Source organism: Macrobrachium rosenbergii, chromosome 55 (genome assembly GCF_040412425.1).
Source record: "Macrobrachium rosenbergii isolate ZJJX-2024 chromosome 55, ASM4041242v1, whole genome shotgun sequence".
Taxonomy (NCBI): domain Eukaryota; kingdom Metazoa; phylum Arthropoda; class Malacostraca; order Decapoda; family Palaemonidae; genus Macrobrachium; species Macrobrachium rosenbergii.
This window is the reverse complement of record NC_089795.1, coordinates 68,820,163-68,847,662: the sequence shown is the minus strand read 5'-3', so window position 1 is coordinate 68,847,662 and position 27,500 is coordinate 68,820,163. Positions and strand designations below refer to the sequence as shown.

At 36.9% G+C, this 27,500-nt stretch overlaps 1 protein-coding gene across 8 annotated transcripts in view; it reads left to right on the top strand.

Moving 5' to 3' along the window:
• The window catches only part of for (cGMP-dependent protein kinase for), a 704,904-nt gene that overhangs the window by 599,381 nt on the left and 78,023 nt on the right, over positions 1 to 27,500 (top strand). For all 8 annotated transcript variants that reach the window (XM_067098864.1, XM_067098863.1, XM_067098860.1 and 5 more), the window contains 2 exons: positions 18,906 to 19,019; positions 19,411 to 19,516. In XM_067098864.1, coding sequence (XP_066954965.1) covers positions 18,906 to 19,019; positions 19,411 to 19,516 — 220 coding nt within the window. The remainder of the gene's footprint in view (positions 1 to 18,905; positions 19,020 to 19,410; positions 19,517 to 27,500) is intronic.

The window sequence follows — 27,500 nt, the reverse complement described above, 5'->3', positions numbered from 1 at the left end:
CCAAATCCATGGGTGTGTAGGGATGTTATCTTCAAGCTGATTATTTTTATAGTTGCAGAGAATTGATAATAACTTCCATTGAACTCTGTACACAAATGCCATTACATATTTTGCATTGATGGAAAATTAAAGATTGCCGAAAGAAAATGTAAGAGAAAAATGTATATTTCAAGAAACGCTTTACGAAAAATAAATTGGTCTTCGTATATCGTGTTGAAGAAAAGGGTCAAGGTAAAGCTTTGTAAAATAGTCATCAGAGAAAATGTCTCACTTTCCTTTCTTGGTGATCCTCTGGCATGCAGTCTAAATTGTGGTATGCTTATTCGCTTTCAACATTGGTAAAATTGTTGTTCTGCTTGTTATTGAAGGATGAAGTGGAGAAAAGGTAAAAACATAAATAACATTTTTAAAAAATAAGTTGTGAAAATTGAGGAAGAGTGATTTTCATCTCTTAATTCTTCAGAGTAGTTTCCACCTTATCCTCGCCAAAAGTTCTCCATCTTTTTTCCACCTGCATCGTATCATCAAAAGTCAATTTCCTCTCGTTTTTCCTCTCCATTATCGAAGGATAAATAGGAAAGTGGCTCTTCAAGTGCAGTATCTTGAGTTTGTTCGATTGTATAGCAATTTTTTTTTCTTTTAGTTTACATGCCCTGTAAATGTGGCTACAGAATTCGTGTTGAAAATTTATACAGCCTTTTGAACAAATGTTCTGATTTAAATTTGAATGGGCAAGAGAAAGCAAATAGTAGTGGATTATCTATAGGATAAACGAGAAAACTAAAAATTACATAGGGGAGTTGCTTGTGTAAGAAATTTTCTTCGTGCCTGCTATGTGATACGAGGGGTCATGGGTCATGTATATCATCACCTAGTCTTACGGACTTAATCTCCTTAATACTCTTTTGGTGCTATATATGCTTATCATAAATTATTGACGACCCTTTAAGGCTGAGCTGACATGGGTTGGTTCTCAGATATTGATGATCTCGTGTTTTAGTCGATTACCAGAGTTAACAGATAGAGGAATGATAACAGATTCCCACTTTGGATGAGGAGGATGATATGAGAGGTAGAGATAGAGAGAGAAATGACGAAGTGAATATTCTTGTCGCGTGCCGTCTAAGGCCGGTTTTGACGAACTGAAGAGATTGTACAGGAATGTCCTGCTGGGGTTCCCACGGTTCCCTGGGACGACAGCGATCCGAGAGGTTCTAAGGAACTCGTGATTTTTCGTTGTGAACTGAATGGTGCTATGAAAACCGATTTAATAATGAATTAAAGTGAATACTAACCGACATCCGCTCTAGCCGTTTTATTAGAATCTTTAAACTGAAATCGGAGATGTTGCCATGTGAATGAATAGTTGGAAATGGAACTTATTGTTGTACATTAATCATTTTGATGGGATTGTATACGTACACGTGCTCTGATACACGCCCGCGCACATACACATCAAATAATTTTTTTCTTGTGCCTTTTCTCAGTAATAACTGGAGGATGCCTACAAGCCTAGTTCATTGGTGACCTTGGTATCATAGGGCAGCAAAAATGCCATTATTATCAAGGCTTTCCACGTAAGTGAAGACGTGGTTGCCATTTGCCTCATGTGAAGAGGCTTATCTGTCATCAAGGGACGTATCTTCCCACCAAATGCCCAGTAGCCCTTCAATAGGCGTTTCTCTGTTTTGGGTATGTTTTACCTGTGCTCCAGAACTATTGGCACTGGTTGCAAAGCTTACTACCATTGTGATGGCGGCCCACCAAAGAAAAACCAGATTTAATATTTATGGTTGCTTCTGGCCTCAAAATAAAGCTTATCTGCAATTTAGGGACAATTTCCTCCACCAAGTGGTTCACCACCCTCTAGAAGGTGCTTGTCTATTTTGCATATGATGCATTGGAATACCAAGTCATTGCCAATTCCAGATTGGAGGGGCGAGGGGAGGGAGGCCCAAGAAGGGCTGGATAGTGTGTATGAAAGCACATATCGAATCTCCTGAACTCGCTGCACAGTTCTACCCTATCTTGCATACTTTCTTGCTTCTTTCGTGTCTCCACTGTCCTCACCCTTTCAGCTCATTTTCTTCTTCATATACTATGCAGGCATTTCATCTCAACAACGTCAGCATTCAGCATCCACACTTCCCATGCTTAAAAGAGAGTTGGCTCAAAAATTCCTTTACTCATTACAACTTGGCTTCCAGAGACATCATCTTTTTCTAAAGATTTTCCAGCATCCTTGATGCATTTAGTCTGTGACTCCTTCCTCTTTCATCCTATCATCCATTACATCTAATCCCAATAACCAAACGAATTAACCACTTCCATTGTTCCAGCATCTCTCCAGCTTTCATTTTTCATTTTACCTCGCTCACTTACTCTCAGTGTTCCCTTCATAAAAAGCTTACATAACCTTTTACCAGTCTGTGCAGTTTCTCTTCAGTGTTTCCAATCAGTAATGTATCGTTGGCAGATATCGGTCGCTCCTTCCTCTGTTCATATTTAGGACCCCTTTTTTTATATCCCATAACTATTTCACCTGCATCTTATTTCTCTCCTTTTAAATCTCGTATCACTCATTCGTAGAAGTATTTAAAACACTTAAACACACACACACACGCGCGCGCGCATACATATCTATGTCTATATCTATATCTATATCTATCTATCTATCTATCTATCTATATATATATATATATATATATATATATATATATATATATATATATATATATATATATATATATATATATATATATATATATATATAGTGTCGTACAAGAAAGACTTATGGACTTTCTAGTTTTGCTCATTGTTTAGACATATTAAGGACGATATCGTAGTGGGTGTGTCGCATTCTACTTTGCACTAGATAAATGCAATACAATGATGTTTCATACCAAGCCTTCAAGGCAAGACGTTAAGTGGTTTCTTGATCTCATTTGTTCGGCGAGAGTGGTTTGGCACCTTGTGAGCGAATCCTAAAGAAACTTTCATTTGATCAGAGATTTGCACATATATTAGGTGTCAGATCGTTACCTTGAGGAGTGGAAGTTTTAGAATGAATTTCAAAGTATGTTGATTACCTGGCGAAAAAATAAAATCAGTTTGCGTCCCATTGTTACATTAGGTTGTAATTTCATTTTTTGGTTAAGGGTTGCAGTTAATGATAGTCACTTTGTACTTGTAACAAAAGAAAGGTTGAAAGTAAAGCATTCTTATATATTTGAACTCATATGGTATTCGTCATATACTGTAAAAAATACGGTATCGGTATTTTTTCCCATTTTGATTTTTAAATTTCAGTGGTAACTGAATTGCTGGTCTTGACGCGACGAGTAACTTTTTCGTTTACCTTTGTTCTGAAAATATAATAATATTCAGTTTGCGATACGTTAGGGACAAAATGTACTTCGTACCTAATTCAAGCCAAAGTTCCACCAGTTCTCTCTCTCTCTCTCTCTCTCTCTCTCTCTCTCTCTCTCTCTCTCTCTCTCTCTCTCTCTCTCTCATAGTCATTCATTCATTTGCCCTTCGTGTCTGCAAAATTATAATATGTCAATTTATATTGCGGAGGTATATTAGGTTTCATTGAAGCGTTCCCATTGTTTTGTAACTGATGCGAACACATCGCGTGAGAAGATTGGTTGGATGGCCAACAATCGTGACTTGTTGAAGTCAGCAGTAGTTTTAAAATTTCTCATTAAAAGATTCGATGTAATTGCCTGGATCAATATGTTTTTACTATTTATAATGTTTGACACCGTTATTTGTCGCAATAAGCTGAAGATTTCAGAGGAACATCGATCTTATTGGAGTGATGGTGGTTTTTTTCCTGTTTTTATCAAATCTCAAATGAATGAACTCTTCTTTTCATACTGAGAGTAAATTTACTTTCACTGAGCGTTAAATCCTTTGTGCTTCTGGGAACCGGTACGAATGAGCACGAATTATCAGGATTTGGAGAGCCTTTGATGATACAGAAATCACAGACCCTTGCGATAAAGTCTTGCTTTCAAAGTAATAGCTTGTCTGGTTATCAGTTTGAGGTCAAAGGTTGGGGGTGTTGCCACATAATCGCCTGGGCATTGTGACCCAGATTTACCCCTCCCCCCTTCCCCTCCTACTCCCTTTCTCCTTACCTTCACCCTCATCTGCCAACACCCACTCCTCCCTTTCTTGAATTTTGCCTTGCCCTGTCTCTTCTCCTGCATTGGTCCCTCCGGCCCTTCTTGCCCCTCCCCCCTCTCTCGACCCACTGTCGCTTTTTATAATCTCTTGACCTCACCTGTTCAGATGGGTCATTCCCAACTTGGGTCAAACCGGAAAATGACTTCACTTATGTGGAGGTGAGAATAGTAACAAGAAATATTCATTATGTTAGAGCTTTTTAGCTTTCATACTGTCCTTTTTCTTTCAGTTTATTGAGTATTTATTAATTGCATCTTTATATTACTGCATAGATTCAAATAACTGGATCAAATTGCGTTGGGTTAGGCACATGGATTTCTTAAGCTTAGCTGTATAATCAAACAATCTAATAACGAATTATTTTGAGACAGGCAACGATTTAGTGTTCATCGAATGTGTTGAGCTGTACGGAAACTGCAAAAAGAGTGGAATCGTGACATGAAAGTTTCACTTTTAATCTGACGTCAACCTGTTCAGGTGAGATACGTTATTGTAGAACATGGAGGAAATTGAATGCATCATCGTTTCCCTTATGGGTATGTTGTGTTGTTGCTCCGCTGACGAACGAAAGTTGTTTTCCCATGGCGAGAACGGTAGCGGAGCGATGTTGCAAAATGGAACCCCGCCCTTATCGAAACGTAATTACAACACTTACAAATTAAAAGGTATTGAAACTTCAGCAAACTGACCTACTCCTGATCCTTAGGTACTGAAGTCTCGAATAAGCAGTTGCAACAAGGATACTTCCAATGTACTTTTCTAATAAGTTTATTATCGCCAAAGATACGCTTCTTCGTGTTAACGTCTGTAATGGACCGGGTTCCCCATCTTAAAAAGAAAGAAAAGAGAAATGGAATAGTCTGAAGTCCTGTGTGACCATCAGACTGTATCATCTCCGAGCAAGCAGGACATTGCTAATTTTGGAGTTTGATCTCTCTCTCTCTCTCTCTCTCTCTCTCTCTCTCTCTCTCTCTCTCTCTCTCTCTCTCTCTCTCTGCAAACGTAGTTTCTTTTTGTGTGACCAAGCTTGGGTCGAAAGCTACCAGTTACTTTGAATTATCATCATTAATGGTGCATTTGACCATGAGTTTATCCCGTACGGAGAGGTAGATTTGTAAATGTAGGTTCATGACCCATAAGTATTACTAGACTACAAGGAATGTTTTCGCTTCATCCGTTAAGGTGAATAAAAATATCCTTACAATTCTGCGGACGTCGGCGGATTTGGCTTCGTTCTTCACATAAACCGAGTTCCTTCAACCCTTGTATTTCTTGACACTGCAACGTTTGGTTGCCATTTAGCGAGCAGTGTTACAGTCTTTGGCCCAGGTCACTGGTCACATGGAATTTTGACACAACCATTGCCGTGACCGGCGAGGCTTTTGCACAAGAACTTTTAACCCATGACATTGTGTCCGTCGGAGCGTTTTCTGGTCGTTCATTACGAATCTGGCCGGATGGGTTATGAGGAAAACACCAAGGGAAAGGATGTTTTATTCTGGTCTCGTTGAGTTATTTGGGTCAGCTAAGTAAGAAAGAGAATTTTCCATTTAGTTTGGCAGAAGCTTTTTGAATACAGTCTGTTTTGTGTGATAGGCATTTACTATCGATATTGTTGGATTTAAGACTAAGAAAGCTTTTCATGAATTCCTTAAGTTTACATCTATTGAACTTGCAGTTCATTGGTATGTTGATCATTGCTCGTGACATATTTATGTAAAGGTACACTTCTGCGAATATGTTTGTATCTATGCAGTATTTGTAAATTTGTGTTTATTCTTTCATGGTGACTTCATGTGACTGATTTTATCTCAAAATTTCGAAACGCCGGTAAAGTTTCTCCTCTCGTAAATGATTTAAATGTACTGTTGGAGCTGTGTCATGTTATTGCAGTTGAGGTCTTGCCTATCTTTGTGAGGGCTCTCGAGGCTTCAGTTCCTTGCTTTCTCTTTCGGCCTGTTCTGACTGTTCTACTTCTTGATTCCAGATTTCAGAATTTGTGCAATATGTAATTTTTTGACTGTTGATCATAAAATTTGTATATTTATATGTATGTGTGTGTATATATGTATATACACATACATAAACATAAATTATGGATATATATATACATATATATGTGTGTTTGTGTGTGCGCATATACATATAGTTTCAGAAATATATAGCTCTTTCTTGAAAATCAGTAGAGAAAGATGTCTAGATACAACTGCGGGTATTTATTGGATATCGAAAGGTTCAGGATCGCTTGTCTGTTATTTACTCCGCTGAGGCTCATGGGTTTTGGTTAAATATGGAAATGAGAAAAAGTGGATGAGGTGGGAGAGAAATTTCTGTGTGTTGAAATTTATTCTAATAAAGGTAAATTGATGATGTCCTATATTTGGAATTATGTAAAAGCGAGGAAATTGTGTTTCGTTGTGAGTAGAACAGGTGTAATTCGTCTAGGTTCGCAAGTCCGTTATTATTTTGCTCTAGGTGGGATTGAATTGTGTGATATTCCTTGTTACTTTATGGAGAGAAATTTGTGAAAAGGTCTTCTTTCACAGCTTTCCTCACATTGTTTTGCCAGAAAGTGGATAAATTGCTTTGACAGAAACGTGGTAATTCTGAAAACGACTGCCGTTAAAGGCCACTCTCCTCTGCACGTCGTAAACCCATCCTTGCCTGGGCTTGGAAGTGGGCCTTATTCTTGATTTAGGTTTCACTTGTTTCCAAAGCCAAAGGTAGCTTAACGGTAAAGGTGTCTGCTGAAGGCATTATATGGGTCACTTTAGATTCACGTTCTCTACTTTTCATTGAATTGACGATGAATTTTAATAAAATTGAGAAATTGAGAGATGGGATATCATTTGCTTTTTGAGTCAGAGGGCTATCTAGGTTTCCGAAAGCTGTCACCTTTTACCTATACATATGCACACATACTGTAAGGAATATGTGTGATGATTTTGTCGCCGTCTCTACATAATTAAAAAGTTGAGATTCAGACTATGTAAGGTCCCAAAGAAGCCATTTGCCCTGCAGTTAATATTTCTATCAAAAATGAACAAATTCCTTGCTCTCAAATTTTAGTAAATGAAAGTGATATCGTAATCGTGTTTTATGGCAGCATCGAACACTCCTTCGGTCACATTTATTCCTTTCCCAGGAAACTGAAAATATTGTTGAACCTGGTAAAACTGAGACTATCAGCACAGACAGTTTCTCATCGAAGGCGCTTGATTTAGTCTTTTAAACCCCTGTGAAGTACTGAATTATATTAAAGGCTTTTCATAATTTATTCGTGATTTTTTATCAGTTTAGAAGTTCAGAAATGTTAGCTTTGTTTATTTGTCTACAGCTTTCATGTTTCTGCAAGTTTAGTAAGAACCATTGAGGGGCCAGCATTTTAACTTTCTTAGGTAAATTTCAAATGAAGGAGGTGTTAAGATTCACTCTCATTCAAGTTATGGAAACTGATTTAACTAAAGGGTGCCATTGTTCCTTGTTTATAAACAGTAAGACACAAACCCGTTAGTCTGTTTACGGCCTCGCCCACTTATACATGTATTTCGTACAGCATAATGTTCACAACTCTTAAATCGTTGTGAGTCCTCTAGAACAGCACGAACAGACAGGAGAATGGTTCCACCAAGACGCTCTGCCAAAAGAGAGACCGGCCTAAACTTGACCTAATTCCCTGGTTCGAGATCGCGACTTGGAGAACAAGACGCAAGATCAAGGCGTGTTCCCAATCAAGAGCAAGAACTTGAGAGGGAGAGAGCGCAGCAAGTACAAGTCATCCCACCCACAATCCGACAAGCGCAAGAATAACAGAGAATTAAATGAACTATTCCTCAGAAAAACATATTAGGGTTATTAAGGTGATACAAGTCATGGCTTTCCACTGGGTGAGAGTAATTAAAACAAGGTCTTTAGACACGAAAATAATAATTTGTAAATTAAAGTCTCCAACATCCACTCTTCCTTTCAGGGGAATGTCAAATTTGGTCCGATTATTTATGTTATACAAATCAGTGTGCTTTTTTCAAGCGTGTGTAGCTGTCCTTGCATGGTGGTACACCGATAATTTTGAATTATAATTTGATATTCATGGAATATAGTCGAGACCCCTCTCTTAACAAATTACATCAAGGTTTTCATATGAAATGTAGACTTTACATATAAAAGTCTACAGATAAGTCCTCTTATATCAGTGAAATATTTTCTGAAGAAATATAAAAGAGGAGGAGAAACAGCGTTAATTTATTTATTTATTTAAACGGGACATCAAAGGCTTGAATACAGAGAAAAAATACGAGAAAAAGGTTTTAGTGTGGTACCCTTACTTAATCCCACCAAAGTAAATATGAGTGATGAAAGATGAACTTTTATCCTCAGCAAAAACATATTCACTCACCCTTTTCATGAGGAAAGAATAACAATATGGGTGTGAAAATAAATCCAAGTTATTTTAATACCATCACAGATTGTAAGAAGATAAATATTAAGTCGGAAAAAATTGTGCACATTACATACATACAAATATCCCTTTTAATTTTTAAATCATGCCATAATCTGTTTGTTGTCTTCTGATTTACCCTGGACAGCGTTATATTTCATGTTATTCCTCGAACAGGTTCCATAAATGTTTACAATGATCGATAAATGTTGGAAACGTGAGAGGAGTATTCAGGTTATGACAGTTATAAAGTCGTCGTACATTTTCCTCTGATAAAAATGTACCTCTGATTTACAGCCAAAGATATTGGTCTTTCCTCTTCTTTTTCATGTAACATTATGTATCAGTTTTCCCTTGTGTAGAGGATGAATTGGAGAAGGAAACGAGAAGAGGATGATTAAGATGGTTGTCAGTGACGTTGATGAGAGATCACTAACATTTTATGTGTCATGTTACCTTGATTATGAAATATTCATATTTGCATGATTGAAACCGCACTTTGCCAGCACGAAGCTTAAACCTGTCAAGGAATGCTACTTTTCTTACCTCTCGTGAATCCACGGCGACTTTGTATCCTCTGGATTCAGGTTGCCAAACACGGTCTGTAACTCGGGACAACTTTCAGTGTTCGCAGATAAAGATCTGTAGAGTTGGGCCGTTGCGCACTCTTTGTGGTCGTAATATACTGGCACAAATTTCTACTGATCTTCTCCAGTGACATAATTACTGAGTGGCATTTTGATGATGTACACCCCGATTGGAGAAAGTCTTTAAGATAACTAACGCTGATTCTTCTTACATTTGATTAGCCTCGCTAAGGAGGTTGCCTGCCTGTCTGTTCGGAGGATAATGTAAAGCCCAACGAACGATTTTGACGAAACGGTGAAAAAGAGTCATCGAGTGACTGAACAACAATCGTTGATATGGTTATGTTTTTGGTTAGGTTTGCTTGCTCGTTCCTCTCTGTCTCTCTGTCAGTGTGTCAGCAGGTTCACGTGATGACTCTTTTAAATATTTCGGTGTAACTTGGTGAAAACATTGAATGATCACCAGATGATCAATTTTTGGTTGTTATCGATGAGAATATCACGACTTTATGTGATATAAATCACCCCAAATCTTCATGTGCCTGCTTTCCCCCTTTAACAACATTTCGTGAAGACATACGAATGGGTTTTGAGGACATCGGTTGAAACATTGGGTGACCCCCTCCAGAGGATGAAGTGACTGGAGGAGTCGATGGCGGTGCAACGCATTTTTCCGCCAAGGAAACAGCTTCAGTTCTTCATCGATATTGAACTCTATCTTGAGGCAGTCACCCTATGAATGTTCCCCCAGCATGGCGTCAGAATTTGATCCGTTCTTGAGGATAATAATAATAATAATAATAATTATTATTATTATTATTATTATTATTATTATTATTATTATTATTATTATTATTATTATTATTATTATTATTATTGTCGTTGTTGTTGTTGATGAAAATAAAGATTTTTGGCAGTTGCCATGACTGAGTTTTGCATTCTCCGATTGCCTTTTCTAGTTTTCATGACAATAAGAGACTGATATGTGTTGTGTTTTCTGGCCCTTCTGGTAATAGTTGCCGACAACCCTGTCAGTCTCTCGAAAGAACGGAAATGCAAGGGAACTTTGAAAGCGATAAAATTATGCAAGTCATTCCGTGTCTTGTCCAGTACGTTGTTCTTTGTCCCACCAAAATGCCCATTGTTCATCCGTTAATTTACCTTTTCTGTAAGAAATGTGCAGGATGCAGAATGACTTGAATTTTGCCGTCTTCTTTGACGGAATTGGTACGTTACTGTTTCTTAACTAGAAATGAAATTCACACGGTTTTTTTTTTTATATACCTGAAGCCATGAGTTTAGTTTTACTTGATTTTTTACTATTAATTAATTAAATATTATTATTAATTCTGCGTTAGGAAAGTTATATGTGGTCTGCGAAGCGTCATGTAGGATTGTCGGCAATGAAAATTATTTAGTATTCTGAGAGCGCTGTTTTTTTTTTTTTTCACATTGATAAAAAAACTATATGTATAATTCTATGCTTATTATATTTGTATTACATTTAACAAAGTAGTGTATATTAGGTATATTTGCAAAATCAATAGTTTTGGCATTGTTCAAAGCGTGTCATGGTGGGAAAATTTGCTCGAGCTGTTTATAGCAATTTCGTAACGTATTGGTATTTTAATGTATGAATTTAGTAAATAATAATAATGACAAATTTCATTGTTTTAAAGGAAGTCCATTTCTTTCTGAGTGCAGGTCAAGGACCATTGAAATGGAATTTTGCCGTAAATCATGAAAGGAATACAGTCCTGGACACAAATTAGGCACACTGAGCAGGAATCATACCTTGGAGTTCGGTGGTTGCTAATGGGAAACAATTTTGATGATTTATTGCTCGAGAAACCAGGTATTCTGATCTAAAGCTGTAGTTTCATTCTGTTATTCGTAATTTCATTTTAAGCCTAAAGCTTTTGATAAGTAGATTATAATGATGATTGCGAGCTTAATTGTAGTAAGCATTATACTAGTACTAGAATGTCTCGTGAGAATGCTATGGTTTTTCATGTTGTCGATATCTATCTCAGGTTAGCTACCGTACTTCAGAAATCCATGAAGACATTGTTAAATGGGTGAATACTTTAGGAATTTTTTATTACTAAAAAAAAAAAAATGGTGGCAAGAAACTCCCGGCAGCCTTACTTTAAATGGAAAATGTTTGCATGAGTGATGGCCTGTCGAATCTTGCGATCACTGACCTCCCGCAGTAGTTAATAAATTAGGATCTAGTTCCAAAAGATATGGGAGGGCAGAGCAGGCATGAACTCGCCATGCCCAGTGGTGATGCTTTAAATTACGGCACCGCCTCCAATGCCTTCGGCTTAGATGATTCATGATTGTTAATCATCCTCTCTCGCTCAAAGGCGGGAAATGCTTTTTAATGCTTCAGTAAGCCCTCCTTTGACTCTCCCTTCCTCCCATTCCCCCCCTCACCTCTCCCCTTCCCCCTCCTACGCTTTTATCATCCTGAGTTCATCATGGCCGACCTTGGCAAGGACATGGGGAAGAGGTGAGATTAGGACTCGTGGCCAGGAGTGGAGTCCTTTGTGCTCAGGGGTGTAATTTAGGAAAGCATTTGCTCTCTCTCTCTCTCTCTCTCTCTCTCTCTCTCTCTCTCTCTCTCTCTCTCTCTCTCTCAAGTTGGCTCTGTTTTAAAAGTAGCGTTGTAATTGCGTTGATTTGAAATTATTTTGTTTGACTTCAAGGATGTCATAAAACTGTTGGTTCGTTTATATTAGAATTTCCTTAAAAAAAATGAAAATATTTTCTTCTGCGCACAGTATTGAATAGTCTTCCTCTAAATATCCGTGTTTTATATTTAGTTGCTTTAGAAGTTATAGAGTTCATCGGCGAAGGCAAACTTTCGCCACTGACGCCACGGTATCGGAATTATGGCTGCAAGGTTATCGTTATACGGAAGTGACTGTACGGGTGGTTATGTTAACCATATCGTTATGTGCTTACTCTGTAAGATAAGTGGAAGTGAAGTAAAATATATTACTCCGTGTGCCTCGTAGCGATGCCATTGCTCGCCATTAACGTTCCATTGGTGGCCTGTGGCGGCCTTCGATGGGTTCATCTGTCCATTCCTCCTCCTTTCTGCCCCCTTCCCACGCCCTGCTGCAGCAGATATAAACAAATTTACACAGTCGCCCCTGTCTCCGAATTTATTCTTGGGAAAAATATTACTCCCAAAAAATTTACATTTTCCCTACTTGCCTTCTTATACTTTGAATTGGCAACGCCATTGTATTTTTGCTTGGCCCACACCTCTAAGAATTCTACGAAGAGGAAGTGACCACACCCTTTCGTCTCCTGTTTCGCGCTACGTTCCACTACTCTACTTACTATAGGTTCTAGAGGAAGGGGAAGGAAGATTTTTTATGAAGGCTTCTGTGAGCACTATCATCAGCAGACTGTCGGTGCGTGCGCGTGCGAGTATGCTTGTGTTATAGTTTACTCCAGATTGGGTCCTTGGTTTTATAAAGATTAGAAGTGAAAAATGGATTTTTTATACGTTTCAATAGAATGTTTTATATTCCATCCTCCAGTAACCAGTTAATTAAATTATTTAGTAAGTAATTTCCATTAAATTCAATTTTTTTAAATAATTTGTTTTAAATTCATTTTTCGTAGCTTGGAAGAGTAAATTGCTCTCAAATAATTACATTTCTTAAGCCAAAACCTCATCGCCAATGTCATTAACATGTTGGCTGCTACTTTGATTTAAATTGTTGACGTCTTTATTGTAAGATAAATAATCAGAAGAGGCTACGCGATAGTAATGAAGGAAATTAAAAATAGCAATTGAAAAGTTTTTATGTAATTTAAGATTAGTGTTTCAAGGGCGATGTAGCCCGGATGATCCCTGAGATTAGCGTTGGAGACTAACCTTTGTAGTTTTATGGAAGTCTGGGTTGGAACTATAAACACTGATTTTATCGGCACGTAAGGATAACCATCGAGAATTGAACTTTTATGAGATGGTTTTTAGAAATAGGGACCTTACGTTCACCACTAAACTCATCCCCAAAACTGCACCCAGTTCGAGGGATATGATATCTTGTGGGTCGCTCTAAGGCTGAAATCCTATCCGTAAACACATACTGTACTTCTTGGCTCAGATTTTTTGATAAGGGTTTTCCGTAAGTGGTTTGTGTTTTACTCTTGTTTGACTCCGTGGAGTTTTATGCATTTTTAGTGTTGGTAATTTAAGTTTTTATCTCATATGATTATTCTTTTCTTCAGCCCGGGGAAAGATAATGACACCAGTTTGCCCGTTGTAATGGCCTTCAAAAAAATAATTTTTATTGTGTTGGTTACATCATCTATTGTGTATGAATGTGTGATTTTGAAATAAAATGAGAAAGATTTTTATTAATCTTGTAGCCTAAACAGTTTAATTTTGCTTTATTTAAGTAGTTCAAAAAAACCATTCATCTAATTAATATGGCTCTCTCTCTCTCGTTTGTTGTATTTCGTTTGGCTATTTAGTCCTGTCCAAATAAAGCTCGCTCATCATCTTCATCAAGGTTATACGCACGCTTCAATATATTCGAGGTCTGATTCGAATGTAAAATTGGTTAACCAGCATTTTGCGATATGAATAACAAGGACCAACGACACGACACAGTATCGGGTTCGCGGATCATAATTCTGCATTGGAAGTCTACTCTAAAATTATCTCTGCAATGGGACCTGACAGCCGTTATTGAGACCTCATGTATTATATGGCATGATATAGGGCGAATCTTTAGTCAATAACGACATTACTAAAATTTTCAAGAATAAGTAACCTGTGTGTAATTAAAATTGCAATAGGAAGAGCTGCAACCTGAAATTGTGTTGGCTTTTGTCATTAGCATATATTATGATGGAATTATCTGGAAAGTGATAAAAAAGGTCTAACACTGGTAATTATGCCCTAACCACCATGGTTTTTATTTAAAGGAAATGTACGGGATCTCAGTTGATAGGCCAGTCAGAAATGCTAATAAAAATTTACAGTCAATCTAATTGATAATTTTACATAACGGAACGCAAGAAACTTGACTGATCGCACACTTCAGTTTCAGCAAATGGAACATTAACCAAAACAACCCAGGTCGTGACAGTTGTAATTGACAGCAGCCTTAAACAAAATTTCATTTAATCCACCTTCACTTACGGTTATCGCGTCTCACGGTATGAAACTTCACAAAATTACGAGCAGCTTCAAATTACAAAAGGAATCAAAGTTAATCTTTGGTCACTGAAAAATAAAGCCGTCTTTAAAGGAAATAAGTAGTCATGCCTACATATTTGTAAGAAGTCACAAAGTGTCATCCAGTATCTTGATCCGGATGGAAAAATAATTACGAGACAGTCCCAAGTCAAAGAACCTAGTCTTTATCTGTGCAGATCTTACATTGTCAGCTGCTTTAAACAATAGCAGTTTTCTCACAAACAGCCTGTATGGTTGCTGAGAACTTCTCCTAAAAAGAGATATCAGTGTCATATAACCTGCTCATAATTGGTGTTGATTAGACCAGTTATAGACTACTGCTCACCTGTATGGTTTCTCGGGTAGTTAGAATGATGTCCAGACTCTGGCCGATGAAAACGTATTTTTGAACTGAAACGTTTTACGATTACGAAACCAGATAACGTATTACTTCAAAATTACCATCGCGATGATTAAAATCGGAGACTTCACCCTTCAGCTGTACCATAATTTTGAGCGTATAGTTAGATTATTTTATCCCCATCAAAATGCATATCGTAATGTAGCTTAAATTTCCTGTGATTCATCTTGAGCACTCACCGACTCATTTTCTGTGAAAACTTCTTCCTCCGTATTCATCAAAATACCAAATCAGTCAGTGCGCAAACGTAAGCAGACGTGAGATACGTTCTCAGATCGCATTCCAGATGAACCAAGATTGTGATGCTACCGGTCAGGTCAGCCATGACCCTTCATACCACAGGCCGCAATTCTAACTCGATCTAGCATGATGTGAAGTTCAGAGTCAGAACTGGTATCACGACTCAGTAACCAGTTCAGACGATATACAGATCAACTCGAGGGAGGGCCTCGACGAGGTAAATTCCCCATGTTGCCGTATGTTACTATTGTGATAGTATTCTACAGGAATTCTCTCTTTCTTGAGTTTTTCCAGATTGCAACCTTATTTAGGACCATGCCATAGCAATTTCAATCTTTTGTTACTTTTTGAAATGGTATTGTGTGCATGTAAGGTACCTGTTTTGTTGAATACCAAGATACATGTGAAGGAAAAGGTTTTATTCAATTCTTAAGTGTTAAAAGATGAATTTTCACTTCATTAAATTTTTTATGAGATATAGATGCATGTTTTGTACATAAAATATTAGATCCAGCCGTTTTGTGATAAAACTTAAAGGTCGGAAATTTACCGACTGGCTGAAGTATCCATGAAGTGAGGCCCTTTTAAACTTGATAACGACTTTAATGGATATTACTTTAACGAATGAGAAAAAATGAAATATTTTATTTATTATACCTTTACGGTTTTTTTTTTCTCTCTGCGTAGCTAAATATGTGAAAGTATAGTGCAAACGCACATTCACCACATTATCCCGTATGTGTTACATCTAAGTCTCTACTAGGAGCAAGAATTTTTTTCTAGATACACAAGTAACGCCTTCGCCTTGGAACCTCATCCTTACCTTGTGCTCCCTCCACATTGCCTCAACCTTCTCAGAGTGTGTGAGGGAAGGGGGGACGAGAGGGAAGTGGACGACCAACGCCCTCGCCTGATTTCTCAAGGCCACTGCAGACCAGGTCTGCCCGTCTGACCGACGCCTCTTTTGTCATCGTTCTAAATCACAAAAATAACGCCACTCGATGTGGTTGAATGTTGAGAGTATATTTTCCCCAAGTCAGAAATGCTGTTACTTACTTTCAGGGATGGCAGAACACAATTTGAAGTGCTGATTTGCGGCAGGATTGTTCATTAAAGACCATTAAAACTGTAGCAACTGATCATCACGACCATCGAAAACGATGAAATTCTCATTCTGTCGAGATATTAGTTGAGACTTACAACACCCGGATAAGCTCGGCAGTTTCAGTTGATCTTGTTCTGAAACTCTGGTTTAGTTATGAGAATGTAACTTTTCTTATACTTACTCATAAACTGTATCCTGTAAGATGAGATCGGGTAAAATTTAGCTCAGTGAATTATGGTTGGGTGATCATGGTCGTAGTTGCCCTTGTCGGAGGGTTACAAACCGTAAAAGTGAAGTAATTTGAAGTACAGTAGTGTTGTTGCGGAGCCATGAGTAAAATTGCCAAATTTAGTCATTGCTGTCTCTATTTATATAACTGTTCAGATAGGTGGTTACCTGACTTGACTGTAAACGGTTATAAGTAACCAGTTTGGTATCGAGTTGATGTTCTGATTTAGTTTTTAAATTACCGTTCATCTGTGTATATATATTGAGAAGAGTCGCAGCTGGAACGTCTGTTTGATTTTACTGATAATGCAAGGTTTAGGAGTCATCATAATGGGCGTTGCTGCTTTTAGTATTATTACTATTATTGGCAGTGTTCCTTTGAAATTTTAAGATTTCATTGACGCTCACGTGATATTAAAAGATGTAAGTTAACCCGTAATATATTGTTCTCCGTGACCTGCCCGGTTAACGGTTGAGTTCGCTCGGATGAATAGGAGAGATTCCTGAAATTTTAAAACACTCCAGTAGAGTTACATTTACTTCTGTTAAAGGTACAGCTACACCTGACTTTCCGTACGTGCGCTAATAGCACAAGGTTTCCGCTTGATAACTGAGAGAGAGGGAGATTTGTTTACGTACACTGCCATAGCAACGACGGAAATCATCAACGCAGCGTGTGGGTATATGTGTGTGTTAGAGCGATAACTTGACTGCAATATATTACAAGATATCTATTAAGTTGTCACGAGACCCACAAGAAGCACCTTTAGAAAGAAGTAACTCACTTGAGTAGAAATGACATATCATTGCAACACCCTGCAAACGGGAATGAAGTTCTCAGTAGGTCGTTAACTTGATCTTCATACCTTTGAAGATTGCATTTCATAAATGTCAGTTGTTCTTTTAATTAGTGCTTGACCTTTTCTGGTATTGTTTTGTTTATCAAACCCAGACTCGCTTCAGAACTGTTGTTCGTGAGTTTTTGTTTGATTTTCGTTAACACTTAATGCAGTCACGTCCTCTTTTCTGCTTGGACAGTTAACTGTTTATACGTTAAAAGCCAGTTATTAAATCCTGTTTGAATATGACTGAGTCGATGGGATTCATTCCCACTTGAAACAAACCCAAATTTTTCTGGAAAATATTCCAGGTTTTTCCCATTAACTAATAGTGAGTGATTTTCAGTTTGGTCTCCTGATGTACGCTTTGAACATTTTACGTTATATAAATTACGTACATTGTACTAAAATAAAGAGACTTGATAGCTATTGGAAAAACTTCAAATGCATGCTCCAATAACTGAAAGTGATGTTGTTATCTATATTATTGTGAATAATGTCATGCAGGTAATTAATAATTAACTACCTTGAACTTCTTATACTTATAATGTTTTTATTGCGGTTATTTATAACTTTTAACATTACGAGAGAGAGAGAGAGAGAGAGAGAGAGAGAGAGAGAGAGAGAGAGAGAGACTACTGATATCATTTATGACAGTTGAATTGGATTGATTTTAATATATATATATATATATATATATATATATATATATATATATATATATAGAGAGAGAGAGAGAGAGAGAGAGAGAGAGAGAGAGAGAGAGAGAGAGAGAGAGAGAGAGAGAGAGAGAGGTATATGTTTGTAAAGTGAATATTTCCCTTAATCATAATAGAAGGTTGGTACCAACCTTGAAAGTTTCCTCCACTGTTAGTACCGTAAGAAAAAGTGCAAATAAAGCAAACAAAAACGAGTTGTTGGTCTTGGCCTAAAGAAGCCTTTTGAGAATGTGCCAGTTCAAGTCATGGCATCTGTTAGGTAATGTGACTTTCTTCTTAGACAGGCATTGAAGATTTTTATAAAACTAGCAAAGTAATATACTTATAATTGTATAACAACATTTTTAAAAAATGGATGGCCTGTATGGTATAAGAAATTAAGAGAAAGTGGAAAAATATAAGCATGAATACATATATTTGATAAAAAATATAGCTACGAAGTTACAAAAAAAATGAGAATTAAGAGTGAAGCTAACAAGAGAAACTGTGGTTTATTTTACCCTTTAAGAAGGAAAATACCTAAGACTGGGAAATCATGATACAGAGTACTGTATATGGGGCAGCTCAAGGACTTTGGATTTTTGCTCTTGTTCCCGGCATGGTGCCAGAATGACTCTTCTGCCAAAAAGAGGCGCATAAACTCATTAATCAAGCAATCATTTGTAAGTTGGGCTTCAGGCAGGGTCAATTTTGAAGGGGCACAGGGGTGAGGAGTTTTATTGAGCTTGGTAATTTTTAAACTTTTTCTTTGTAATTTCTTTGGCTAATATTTTTGTCTATAGAAATAATTGTATATGACTCAGTTTGGTGCATTTGCCATATAAGTGTAAGCTTCCTTGAGAGAAGTTTTATTGGTCTTGAAAATTAATGTGCAAACATATTGTGCATTTCGGTAGTATTTCAAAAATGTTTTCTTTCACAACAGAGGGTCGCGTGGAAGTTAGCAAAGAAGGAAAGCTGCTATGTTACATGTCGCCAGGAAAAGTTTTTGGCGAACTCGCCATCCTCTACAACTGCAAGCGCACAGCCACCATAAAAGGTCAGTGTGTAATGAGAACGAACAAGACTTCTTATTTTGTCTTTTTTTTTTTCAAAGTGATTTTTCCTCAAACTGAAATATACTGTCAATGAATTTAAATTAAATACTTGTTTGGAATAAAATGGCTAGTATATATTAGCTTGAATATATTGTCAGTAATGTGAGGCTTCTTTTTTTTTTTAGTTGTAATGAGCCAGCCTTACTTTTAATTTTGATTTTTATGGTTGGTGATATTTCTTCACTTAGTGCAGTAGGTATCAGTGTGATTGGGCACAAACGTGGACAACGTTTTTTAGTTGATATTCATTCCTTTTATTTAGTAATATATATATAAAGGCATCATGTCGTGTGTTGGTTGTGGTTGCTTTAACATCAATTTGCTTCTGTACAGCCGCCACCGGTTGCAAACTCTTCGCAATCGACCGCAAATGTTTCCAGACCATCATGATGAGGACGGGGCTCATCAGGCAGGCGGAATACACCAACTTCCTCAAGAGGTAAGAGAAATCTCTCTCTCTCTCTCTCTCTCTCTCTCTCTCTCTCTGTTTAAAAAACTGAAAAGTACCCCTTTTTCGTTGCTTGTCTCCTGGCGTTTTATGAAGACTTGTTCTAGAGTGTTTTGTTATTTCATAGATTCTTTTATGTGTGCTTTTTCAGTTTCTTATCATATGCTTGAAATTCCTTTGTATTGTTTATACATTAACCTTACACATTTCCGTTATTGTTAAATATTTTAGTAAACTTTTTGGCTTCCTTATAAAAATTGAGGAAATAAATTATAACATTTTTAATGTATAACATTTCACTAATAAAAACTAAGCTAGTTAGAAGATCATTTATTTAGTTATTTCTCAATGGACAGTGAGTTTTATGCAGTGTTGGTTGTCTTAAGCATCTTCATCAATATCACTTTGCATTGCATTACATTTGGCTCGCTAGTTTTTATTAGTGAAAGTGGGCGCAAACCATCCTTAGAGTGTTTTGCCACGATGCTCTGTAACGATTCTTGCTACAATAATTTTCCTCCTTTAGGTTTTTATTGCTGTTACTATACGACAGAGCTGCAGTCTCTCTCTCTCTCTCTCTCTCTCTCTCTCTCTCTCTCTCTCTCTCTCTCTCTCTCTCTCTCTCTCTCACACCTCGTACGTACATGTATACATATCGTTTTCAGGGCTTTGTAACCGAATTCTTTGTTGTTCGTCGTATTAAGGGTTGTAAATAAACCTTCTTCATATGACTAACAACTTCTAACATGAACACTGTAAAAAATTTTTTCTCTCTCTCTCTCTGGCTATTGTAAGAAGTTTAAAGGAAGGAGCATTCCTACAAGTCTTATAAAAAATAAATTTATCTAGGTCCTTTTCCGAGACTCACGTAATGGCGACTAATGGCACGTTAAACATGGAAAGGACAAAAAAATAATGAGAAACGGCATCCGGTATTGCCCATTCGGGTAGATGGCAGTTGCGAGTTTCCCACCGAACACATGGATTTAACAGGACCAAATTGATACAGGGCTAGACGGCTTCATGTTCCAGGATTGAATCCTTGTTCTTATGTTATCGTAAACTTAGTGCCCCCCCCCCCTCTCTCTCTCTCTCTCTCTCTCTCTCTCTCTCTCTCTCTCTCTCTCTCTCACACACACACTTTTTATTCGTCACATTTACATTCTTGCCATTGCCTTGCCTTGATAATATTGCAAAGGTTTCAAGGCTTTTTCCTAGTACTGTATTGTCAGACAAGTATTTAATTTCTGCTTCAGTACTGTATGTGTTTATTGCCTTGTGAATTGTTCCAGAATGTTTACATGACTGATTTTTATCTTCTTACTTTGGTCATGCCTGTTTACATATCCATTAGTTAGTAGACAATGTATTTTTTTTCCCCGATCGCCACAAACCTTTATTGCTGTTGGTGTTTTGCAAGTGGTTGGGGACAGAGAGGGAGTCGTCTGGGAGGTTGCATTTTGGTTTTAGTAGCGGTGAAGGAAAGGACTGGGGAGGAGGAGTTGGAGCTGGAGGACGAAAAGGAGGAGGAGTAGGAGGCGGTGGTGATAATAGATGGCCGTTATGTTATGTCCTCGTAATTGGAGCCTGTTATGGCGGCCTTCAAATGAATGCACCTCCTGCTCACACACACACGCGCGCACGTACACACACGTATGCCTGGTAGCATTTACGGATATGAATTGTTTCTTTCATTTAGCCGGAGAAAGACTGAGTACTCTGTCCTCATTATTATTTAATGATATCTATTGTTGATTTATTCTTGGTAAGGTTTTCGGCTTATTGGTTAGCAAGTCGAGTTTGTAATTTAAGTAATTATTTCAAATTTGTTTGTTATTTATTTACTTCCGATGCACCATACTCATATCAACAAAGCAAATTTAAATGTTATGATAAATAGCTGTTTATTTTTTTTTCTTAATTTGATTTTGACAGTAGTGTAATTTTATTGTATGGCAGTGCTGGAAAAGCCTCTCTCTCTCTCTCTCTCTCTCTCTCTCTCTCTCTCTCTCTCTCTCTCTCTCTCTCTCTCTCTCTCAGTTGTATAACGTGATCTCTTATAAAGATAGGGGGACAGGTAAATGGAGCATGGGTAAACGGCTTTCGTACCTTACCTAGGGCTAACCTGTTGAGCGTAATTTAGCAGAATAATCTGCAGATTAATTGGGATATACAGTATCAGTTTTGAGTCGAATACTATTTAACGAAAATTGGGCGAAGAAATGTTGAAGGAAATGGAGTATGAGAGTACCTTAGAATATGTTTTAAAACGTTTACTTTGCTGCAATATCTAGTTAACTCGTCCGGCCTGTTAAGATTTGAACTTCATTTCCTTGATTAGGAATGTTCCACATTTGGGATGCAATTTGATTTTCATGCCATTTGTAATCACCTTTCAAAACAAAGAATGATCTGTGAAGAATTTTATTTATGTAGATAGATTCTAACTTTTTCCCAGTTTGTGTTTGAAAGATAAATTAGTAACAAAAACAAAATGATTTAACTCTAATTTAAAGGAGGTTGTAATAGAATAGCTTAAAGGAGGCTGTAACAGAATAGTTTAAAGAAGGTTGTAACAGAATACTTTAAAGGAGTTGTAACAGAATTAGTCTAAGATCATGTAGCATCACTAGTTTGAAGAGAAGTTTTTTTTTTGTAGCATGAGGTGAAAGAGGTTGCAAACTAAACGCCTTCTTTACTTAGGGAAAGTTTGGAACTATTGAAGAAAATTAATGTTAAACAAGTAAGCTTCGCTGAAATATGTAAGCCTTCAAGACTTTTTCCTGATTGAATTCACATATTTTATATTAAAGGAGTCAAGATGTGATGTATACCATGTAAAACCGTCCTCTACTTAGCATTCTTATTGAACATTATTGTTCTGGAACATGGAATGGTTTCTTGCTGATGACTTAAGTAAAAGGACAAGCTATTTAAAGTCTTGTGCCCTCTTATGGCTTGGATAATTAGCGACTATTGACCCTAACTAATGACACTTGCATTTGGGGAATGAAAATTTTGTTCTTCCTGATGTCTAGTTTGCTTGCAACATCATTCAGCTTCTTTTTACCTATTTGTAGGGTGAACCCCATATCGCATTTTGCGAAAGGTTTCTCGTTTTGGTTGTAATTGAGTAAATTAAGTTTTTCCACTTTATTTGTTTCCTAGATTTTTCATGTGGTGCTTAGATGCGTTGAAAATATTTAGTAAAATAAGTATCAAAAGAAAAGAGGCGAATTCCCAGGTTACAGATAGACACGCTTGTGTGTGTGTATGTGTATGTGTATATATATATATATATATATATATATATATATATATATATATATATATATATATATATATATCTATATATATACATACATATATATATATATATATATATATATATATATATATATATATATATATATATATATATATATATATATATATATATATATATATATATATATATATATATATATAGCATACTCACGTTTTCGATAGATTCGTCTAATAACAATGTCATTAATAGAAACATGACTTGATACCTGTGCTGAACATGAAGACTGGTTATTTGCATGTCAATCATGTTGCCGGCTTTTTCTACCAGGATGTGGCCATGAAAGATGTTAGTGTAATGAATAAACTTTTGCACTTGACCTTCAGCAAACGTACTTTTACAGTTGTGTGCACTGGTTAGACATTGCTGATCGCTGACCCTTCTTTGTATTGTAAGAACGTTAGGATCTCTACCTAATAATGGGGAGGCACAATATATATATATATATATATATATATATATATATATATATATATATATATATATATATATATATATATATATATATATATATATATATATATATATATATATATATATATATATATATATATATATATATATATATACTGTATATATGTGTGTCTGTCTGTCTGTGTGTGCCACAGTGTGATAGTTCACTAGCAAGAATTTTTAGGTCCGAAACCCGACGGAGTGCAGAGAAATATGGTCAACTTCCGTTAACGAATATCCTTTTTAATTTTATTGGCAGAAGCAATAAATTATATACCTGGCAGTCATTCGAATGTGGTTGGTTGCAGCTTGGAATGAATAAAAAATGCATTTGCGTTGAAGACCTCATCTGGAATTACTATTTGAGAGAAAGCGTATAAGTGAACGTGGATAAATATTTATGGACACATTTTGTGTGTGCATCTTCGTGTGCACACAAAAGGGAAAGGGAAAGAAAATAGTAAAAAGTCATAAGTTGAAAGACCAGCCTTTTGCTAAAGCTGGAATATTGTGGCCAGAATGGTATACTGTAATACTGGAGACACCGCCAGTTTCAGAGATCTTTAAATGCATTAGTAGCCTAGTATATTGTTACATTTTGTTGTTCACTGGAGGAAAATCCCTAGCCTTTCATACCCACTTACAACTTAAACAAGGGGAAAAACGTTTTGTGTTTATTATTTCACCCATCCACAAGTTTCAACTTATGAGAAATTAATGTAGCTCTTTATAAAACGAAAAAAAAAAAATCCGTTGTTAAATTTTGGTGGTGTTTGAATTCATGGATATAATAGTTTTGTCAGTCTGCAATGCTGTATATTTCGATGTTGGCGGTTTTGTATCCCTCTTAAGTAAATGGAATATAATTTTGGTCTGTTGGAAGAATACTAAAAAAAGATTTTTTACTTTTTACGTGGACGACCTCTCTTACCTCCGAATTCAGCGTCATAAATTCCGTACACAAACTTCTCCCTTCGGTTACTCGAATATCATGAATCAAAGGTAAACCCCGGCTCATTTGTATGTTCGTCAGCCCCTTCGCTGTTACTAGGAGCATGAGCATAACCTGTCAGTGAAACAGCTTTTTTTTTTTTTTTTTGCTGCCGAAGGAGTAAAGAGCAACGTCAACCACCCCGGTCAGTTGAAAATTAATTCATAGTCGTTGTATTTATATAGCCAGTCCTTTGTTACAATTCGACATGTATTAATGCTTTATTTAGAATGTGGCAGTGGGATACCTGCTATGTTAAAGTTGTGCTGTATGTTACCTTTTTCATGAAAGGTTAAATAGATCAGAATTAAAACATTTTGTTGTTTCGCCCCGAGCTGGCGTAGTGACCATGCGTGTAACAGTTCTGAATACCTTTTCATCATGGTGAAAAGTTTCATAAACCTCACATACAGTATGATGAATATGGTTTCTTGCAAAGGTAGTCAGCCAAGTGATAAATCTAGTGGGGTGTTCAGCCAAGGATATCGAATTTAATAATGCATCTTTCAGTTGTATTTCGTTTTATATTGTGCCAATAACATTACATGAGTGATTTGTTGGAGGAAACGTAGTCATATTTATTGCAATTATCTTCATTTCTCTCTCTCTCCTAACTCCATGAGATTTCTTTATTAAAATGCAAATCATTCACAAAATATATCTTAATTCTAAGGAAAAATGACTTTGTTTTTCCTTTGAAGTCGTGTGTCTGCTTAAGACGACTAGGGATGTGGTATATACGAAAACCCACTTAGTTATAAAAATGATTGAATAGAGTGTGAATAAGCTAGAAGCTAAGTTCTTTTTCCTTGGATTTTTTTTTCTCTGCTGTGCTGGGAAACCTCAATTAGGTGGTGATAGACATTTTATCCGCTTGAATAAGTTCGAAGGTATTATATTAAACTGTTTTCTCCATTCTGAGATTGTTTATTTGAGATTTTTATTTTGATATGTTATAAAATTTTGATACTTTTGGGAGTAATAAATAAATTCAGTTCAGTTCTGTCAAGATACAAAAATTTTAAAGTTTTTGTTATATTAATATTTATCTGTACGGCCTTGAGTTATGGCTGTTGCCAGCAGTCGCGTTCTCTTATGGACATCGTTAAACAGTGCGTCATTTTTGTGGATTATGTATGTGAGAGCGGGAAAAACGGCTGTAACATTAAATATTACAGGAAACATTAAATATTACAGGAATCATGACTTTATCCGAGCGGTGATTCCTTACTAAGAATTAAAATTCTTCTTATTCGAAAATTCAGCTTCATTTTAAATATGCTGATGCCCCTTTAGGACATTGAGGCCGTTTCTTTCCTGTACATGTTGACCACTGTTTTCTTATCCCTACTAAAATGGATCTCTGATCTTTAGGGCCTCCCATATCCTTATACCGGGTAACATTCTTTGTCACCTTCCTCAGCCTTATCCTCACTAATTGGTGTCCGCGAGCTCTAACCTATTGTTTTCCTTTTCTCTACACATTGTTCCATCCGTACTGCTTGATTCAACCTTCTCTCAAGCCAAACATTTCTGACATACGCCTGCTCTCTCTCTCTCTCTATAAATTGTTCCATCAATAGACTTGATTCAACCTTCCCTAAAGCCAAACATTTGTGACGGTACATACGTATGCTCTCTCTCTCTCTCTCCATTGTTCCATCCGTAGACTTGATTCAACCTTCTCTCAAGCCAAACATTTGTGATGGTACATACGCATGCTCTCTCTCTCTCTCACTGACAGTTTTTCCTTTACTCCCAAGTTTTTCGGACTCGACTCACTTCGTGCAAGGCAGCCTCTTGTGTCTGAAAATTCAGATTCTTCCGTAGCATTTCCTTGTCATTAATCGCACTGCTGTTCATTTTGCTTATGTGTTTACTCATACAACGTGTCGCGAATTTGATTGTAAAGAGAGTAAAAAATATAATTGAGAAAATTTTCATATTCGTTGGTATTTGCAATGTGTTGGCGGTCCGCGTGGCTATGACATTCTTTGGCTTTGTTGTCTCAAATTAGAAATTACATAAAAAGTTGAAGTTCTTCACATCGGGGAAACTGCGCGAGATTTTAATTACGTAACACGGTTGGCGTTGAGTATGCTATGGCTCCATTGAGCCAGACCGACAACGTTACACAACAAAGTGGCCGTTGCGTATACTATGGCTCAACCTGGCTTCATTGAGCCAAACAATCATAATATTCGAGTTGGTTCTCAATAACCCATCCTCGTTGTCCCGCCCAAACCTTGCAGTGGTGAAAAATATGTATTGAAGTAAGCGACGACACACGGTGAATAATTCTGTGGTAAACCAACATTTAGAGTTGATAAGTACTTGTTCACCCAATACCTGTAAACTGTATCATTTAACCTGAAATATCCACAGATTCTATATTGTTTGCAACAAAATACATTAGATTACATATGAACTACAATCACATTGATTATGACAGGTAATTAGATACCCCAGATTCTGTATCAGTTGGAATGACGTTCCATCAAATTTTGTGTTGGTTGAAATGGAACGTCCTCAGAGTCTTTATGAGTTGGAATGAAACAACCTACATGAAGGATTGTTTTTTACGTCGGATCATAATCACGTGATCACCCGTCTTTCTTCAGGCCAAGGATACTGTGGTTTTACTCTTGGTGAGGAGACGGCCGGCAGAGAACAGTTCTGGCAAAGAGTTTTGGTTATACTGGTCACGTCTGGACGTAGGATAGGAAAAAATCGAAAGGGTTAAATAACTAGGGCAATTTACATATTCCAAAATAGAGCTCAGATTTGTCGATAACCGAGTAACTACGCGGTGCATATTTGTAGCTTTGGTTGGTTGTGGATTGAGAATGGTTTGGGTGTTAGTAGACTCCGTCGTTGAAAGACATAGGGTATAAGAGTTTGTTTTGGACTTTTGTAATTTTCATTTTTATTTATTTCTTTCTTTATTTTACAAAGGCTGATTTCGTAAAAGTAAGAAAGGCCAACATTATAAGAGAGGTTAAAGAAATGACATGCCTATCGTTCAAGGCAACAGGAAACTTTTATTTTAACACATGCTCTGCATAAATTTCGAAGAACGGGGATCTAATACTTGGCATCCCAAGGTCATGAGAGAGAGAGAGAGAGAGAGAGAGAGAGAGAGAGAGAGAGAGAGAGAGAGAGAGAGAGAGAATGTGTTTCTGTGACAGGCTTAGTTCTTAAGAGTA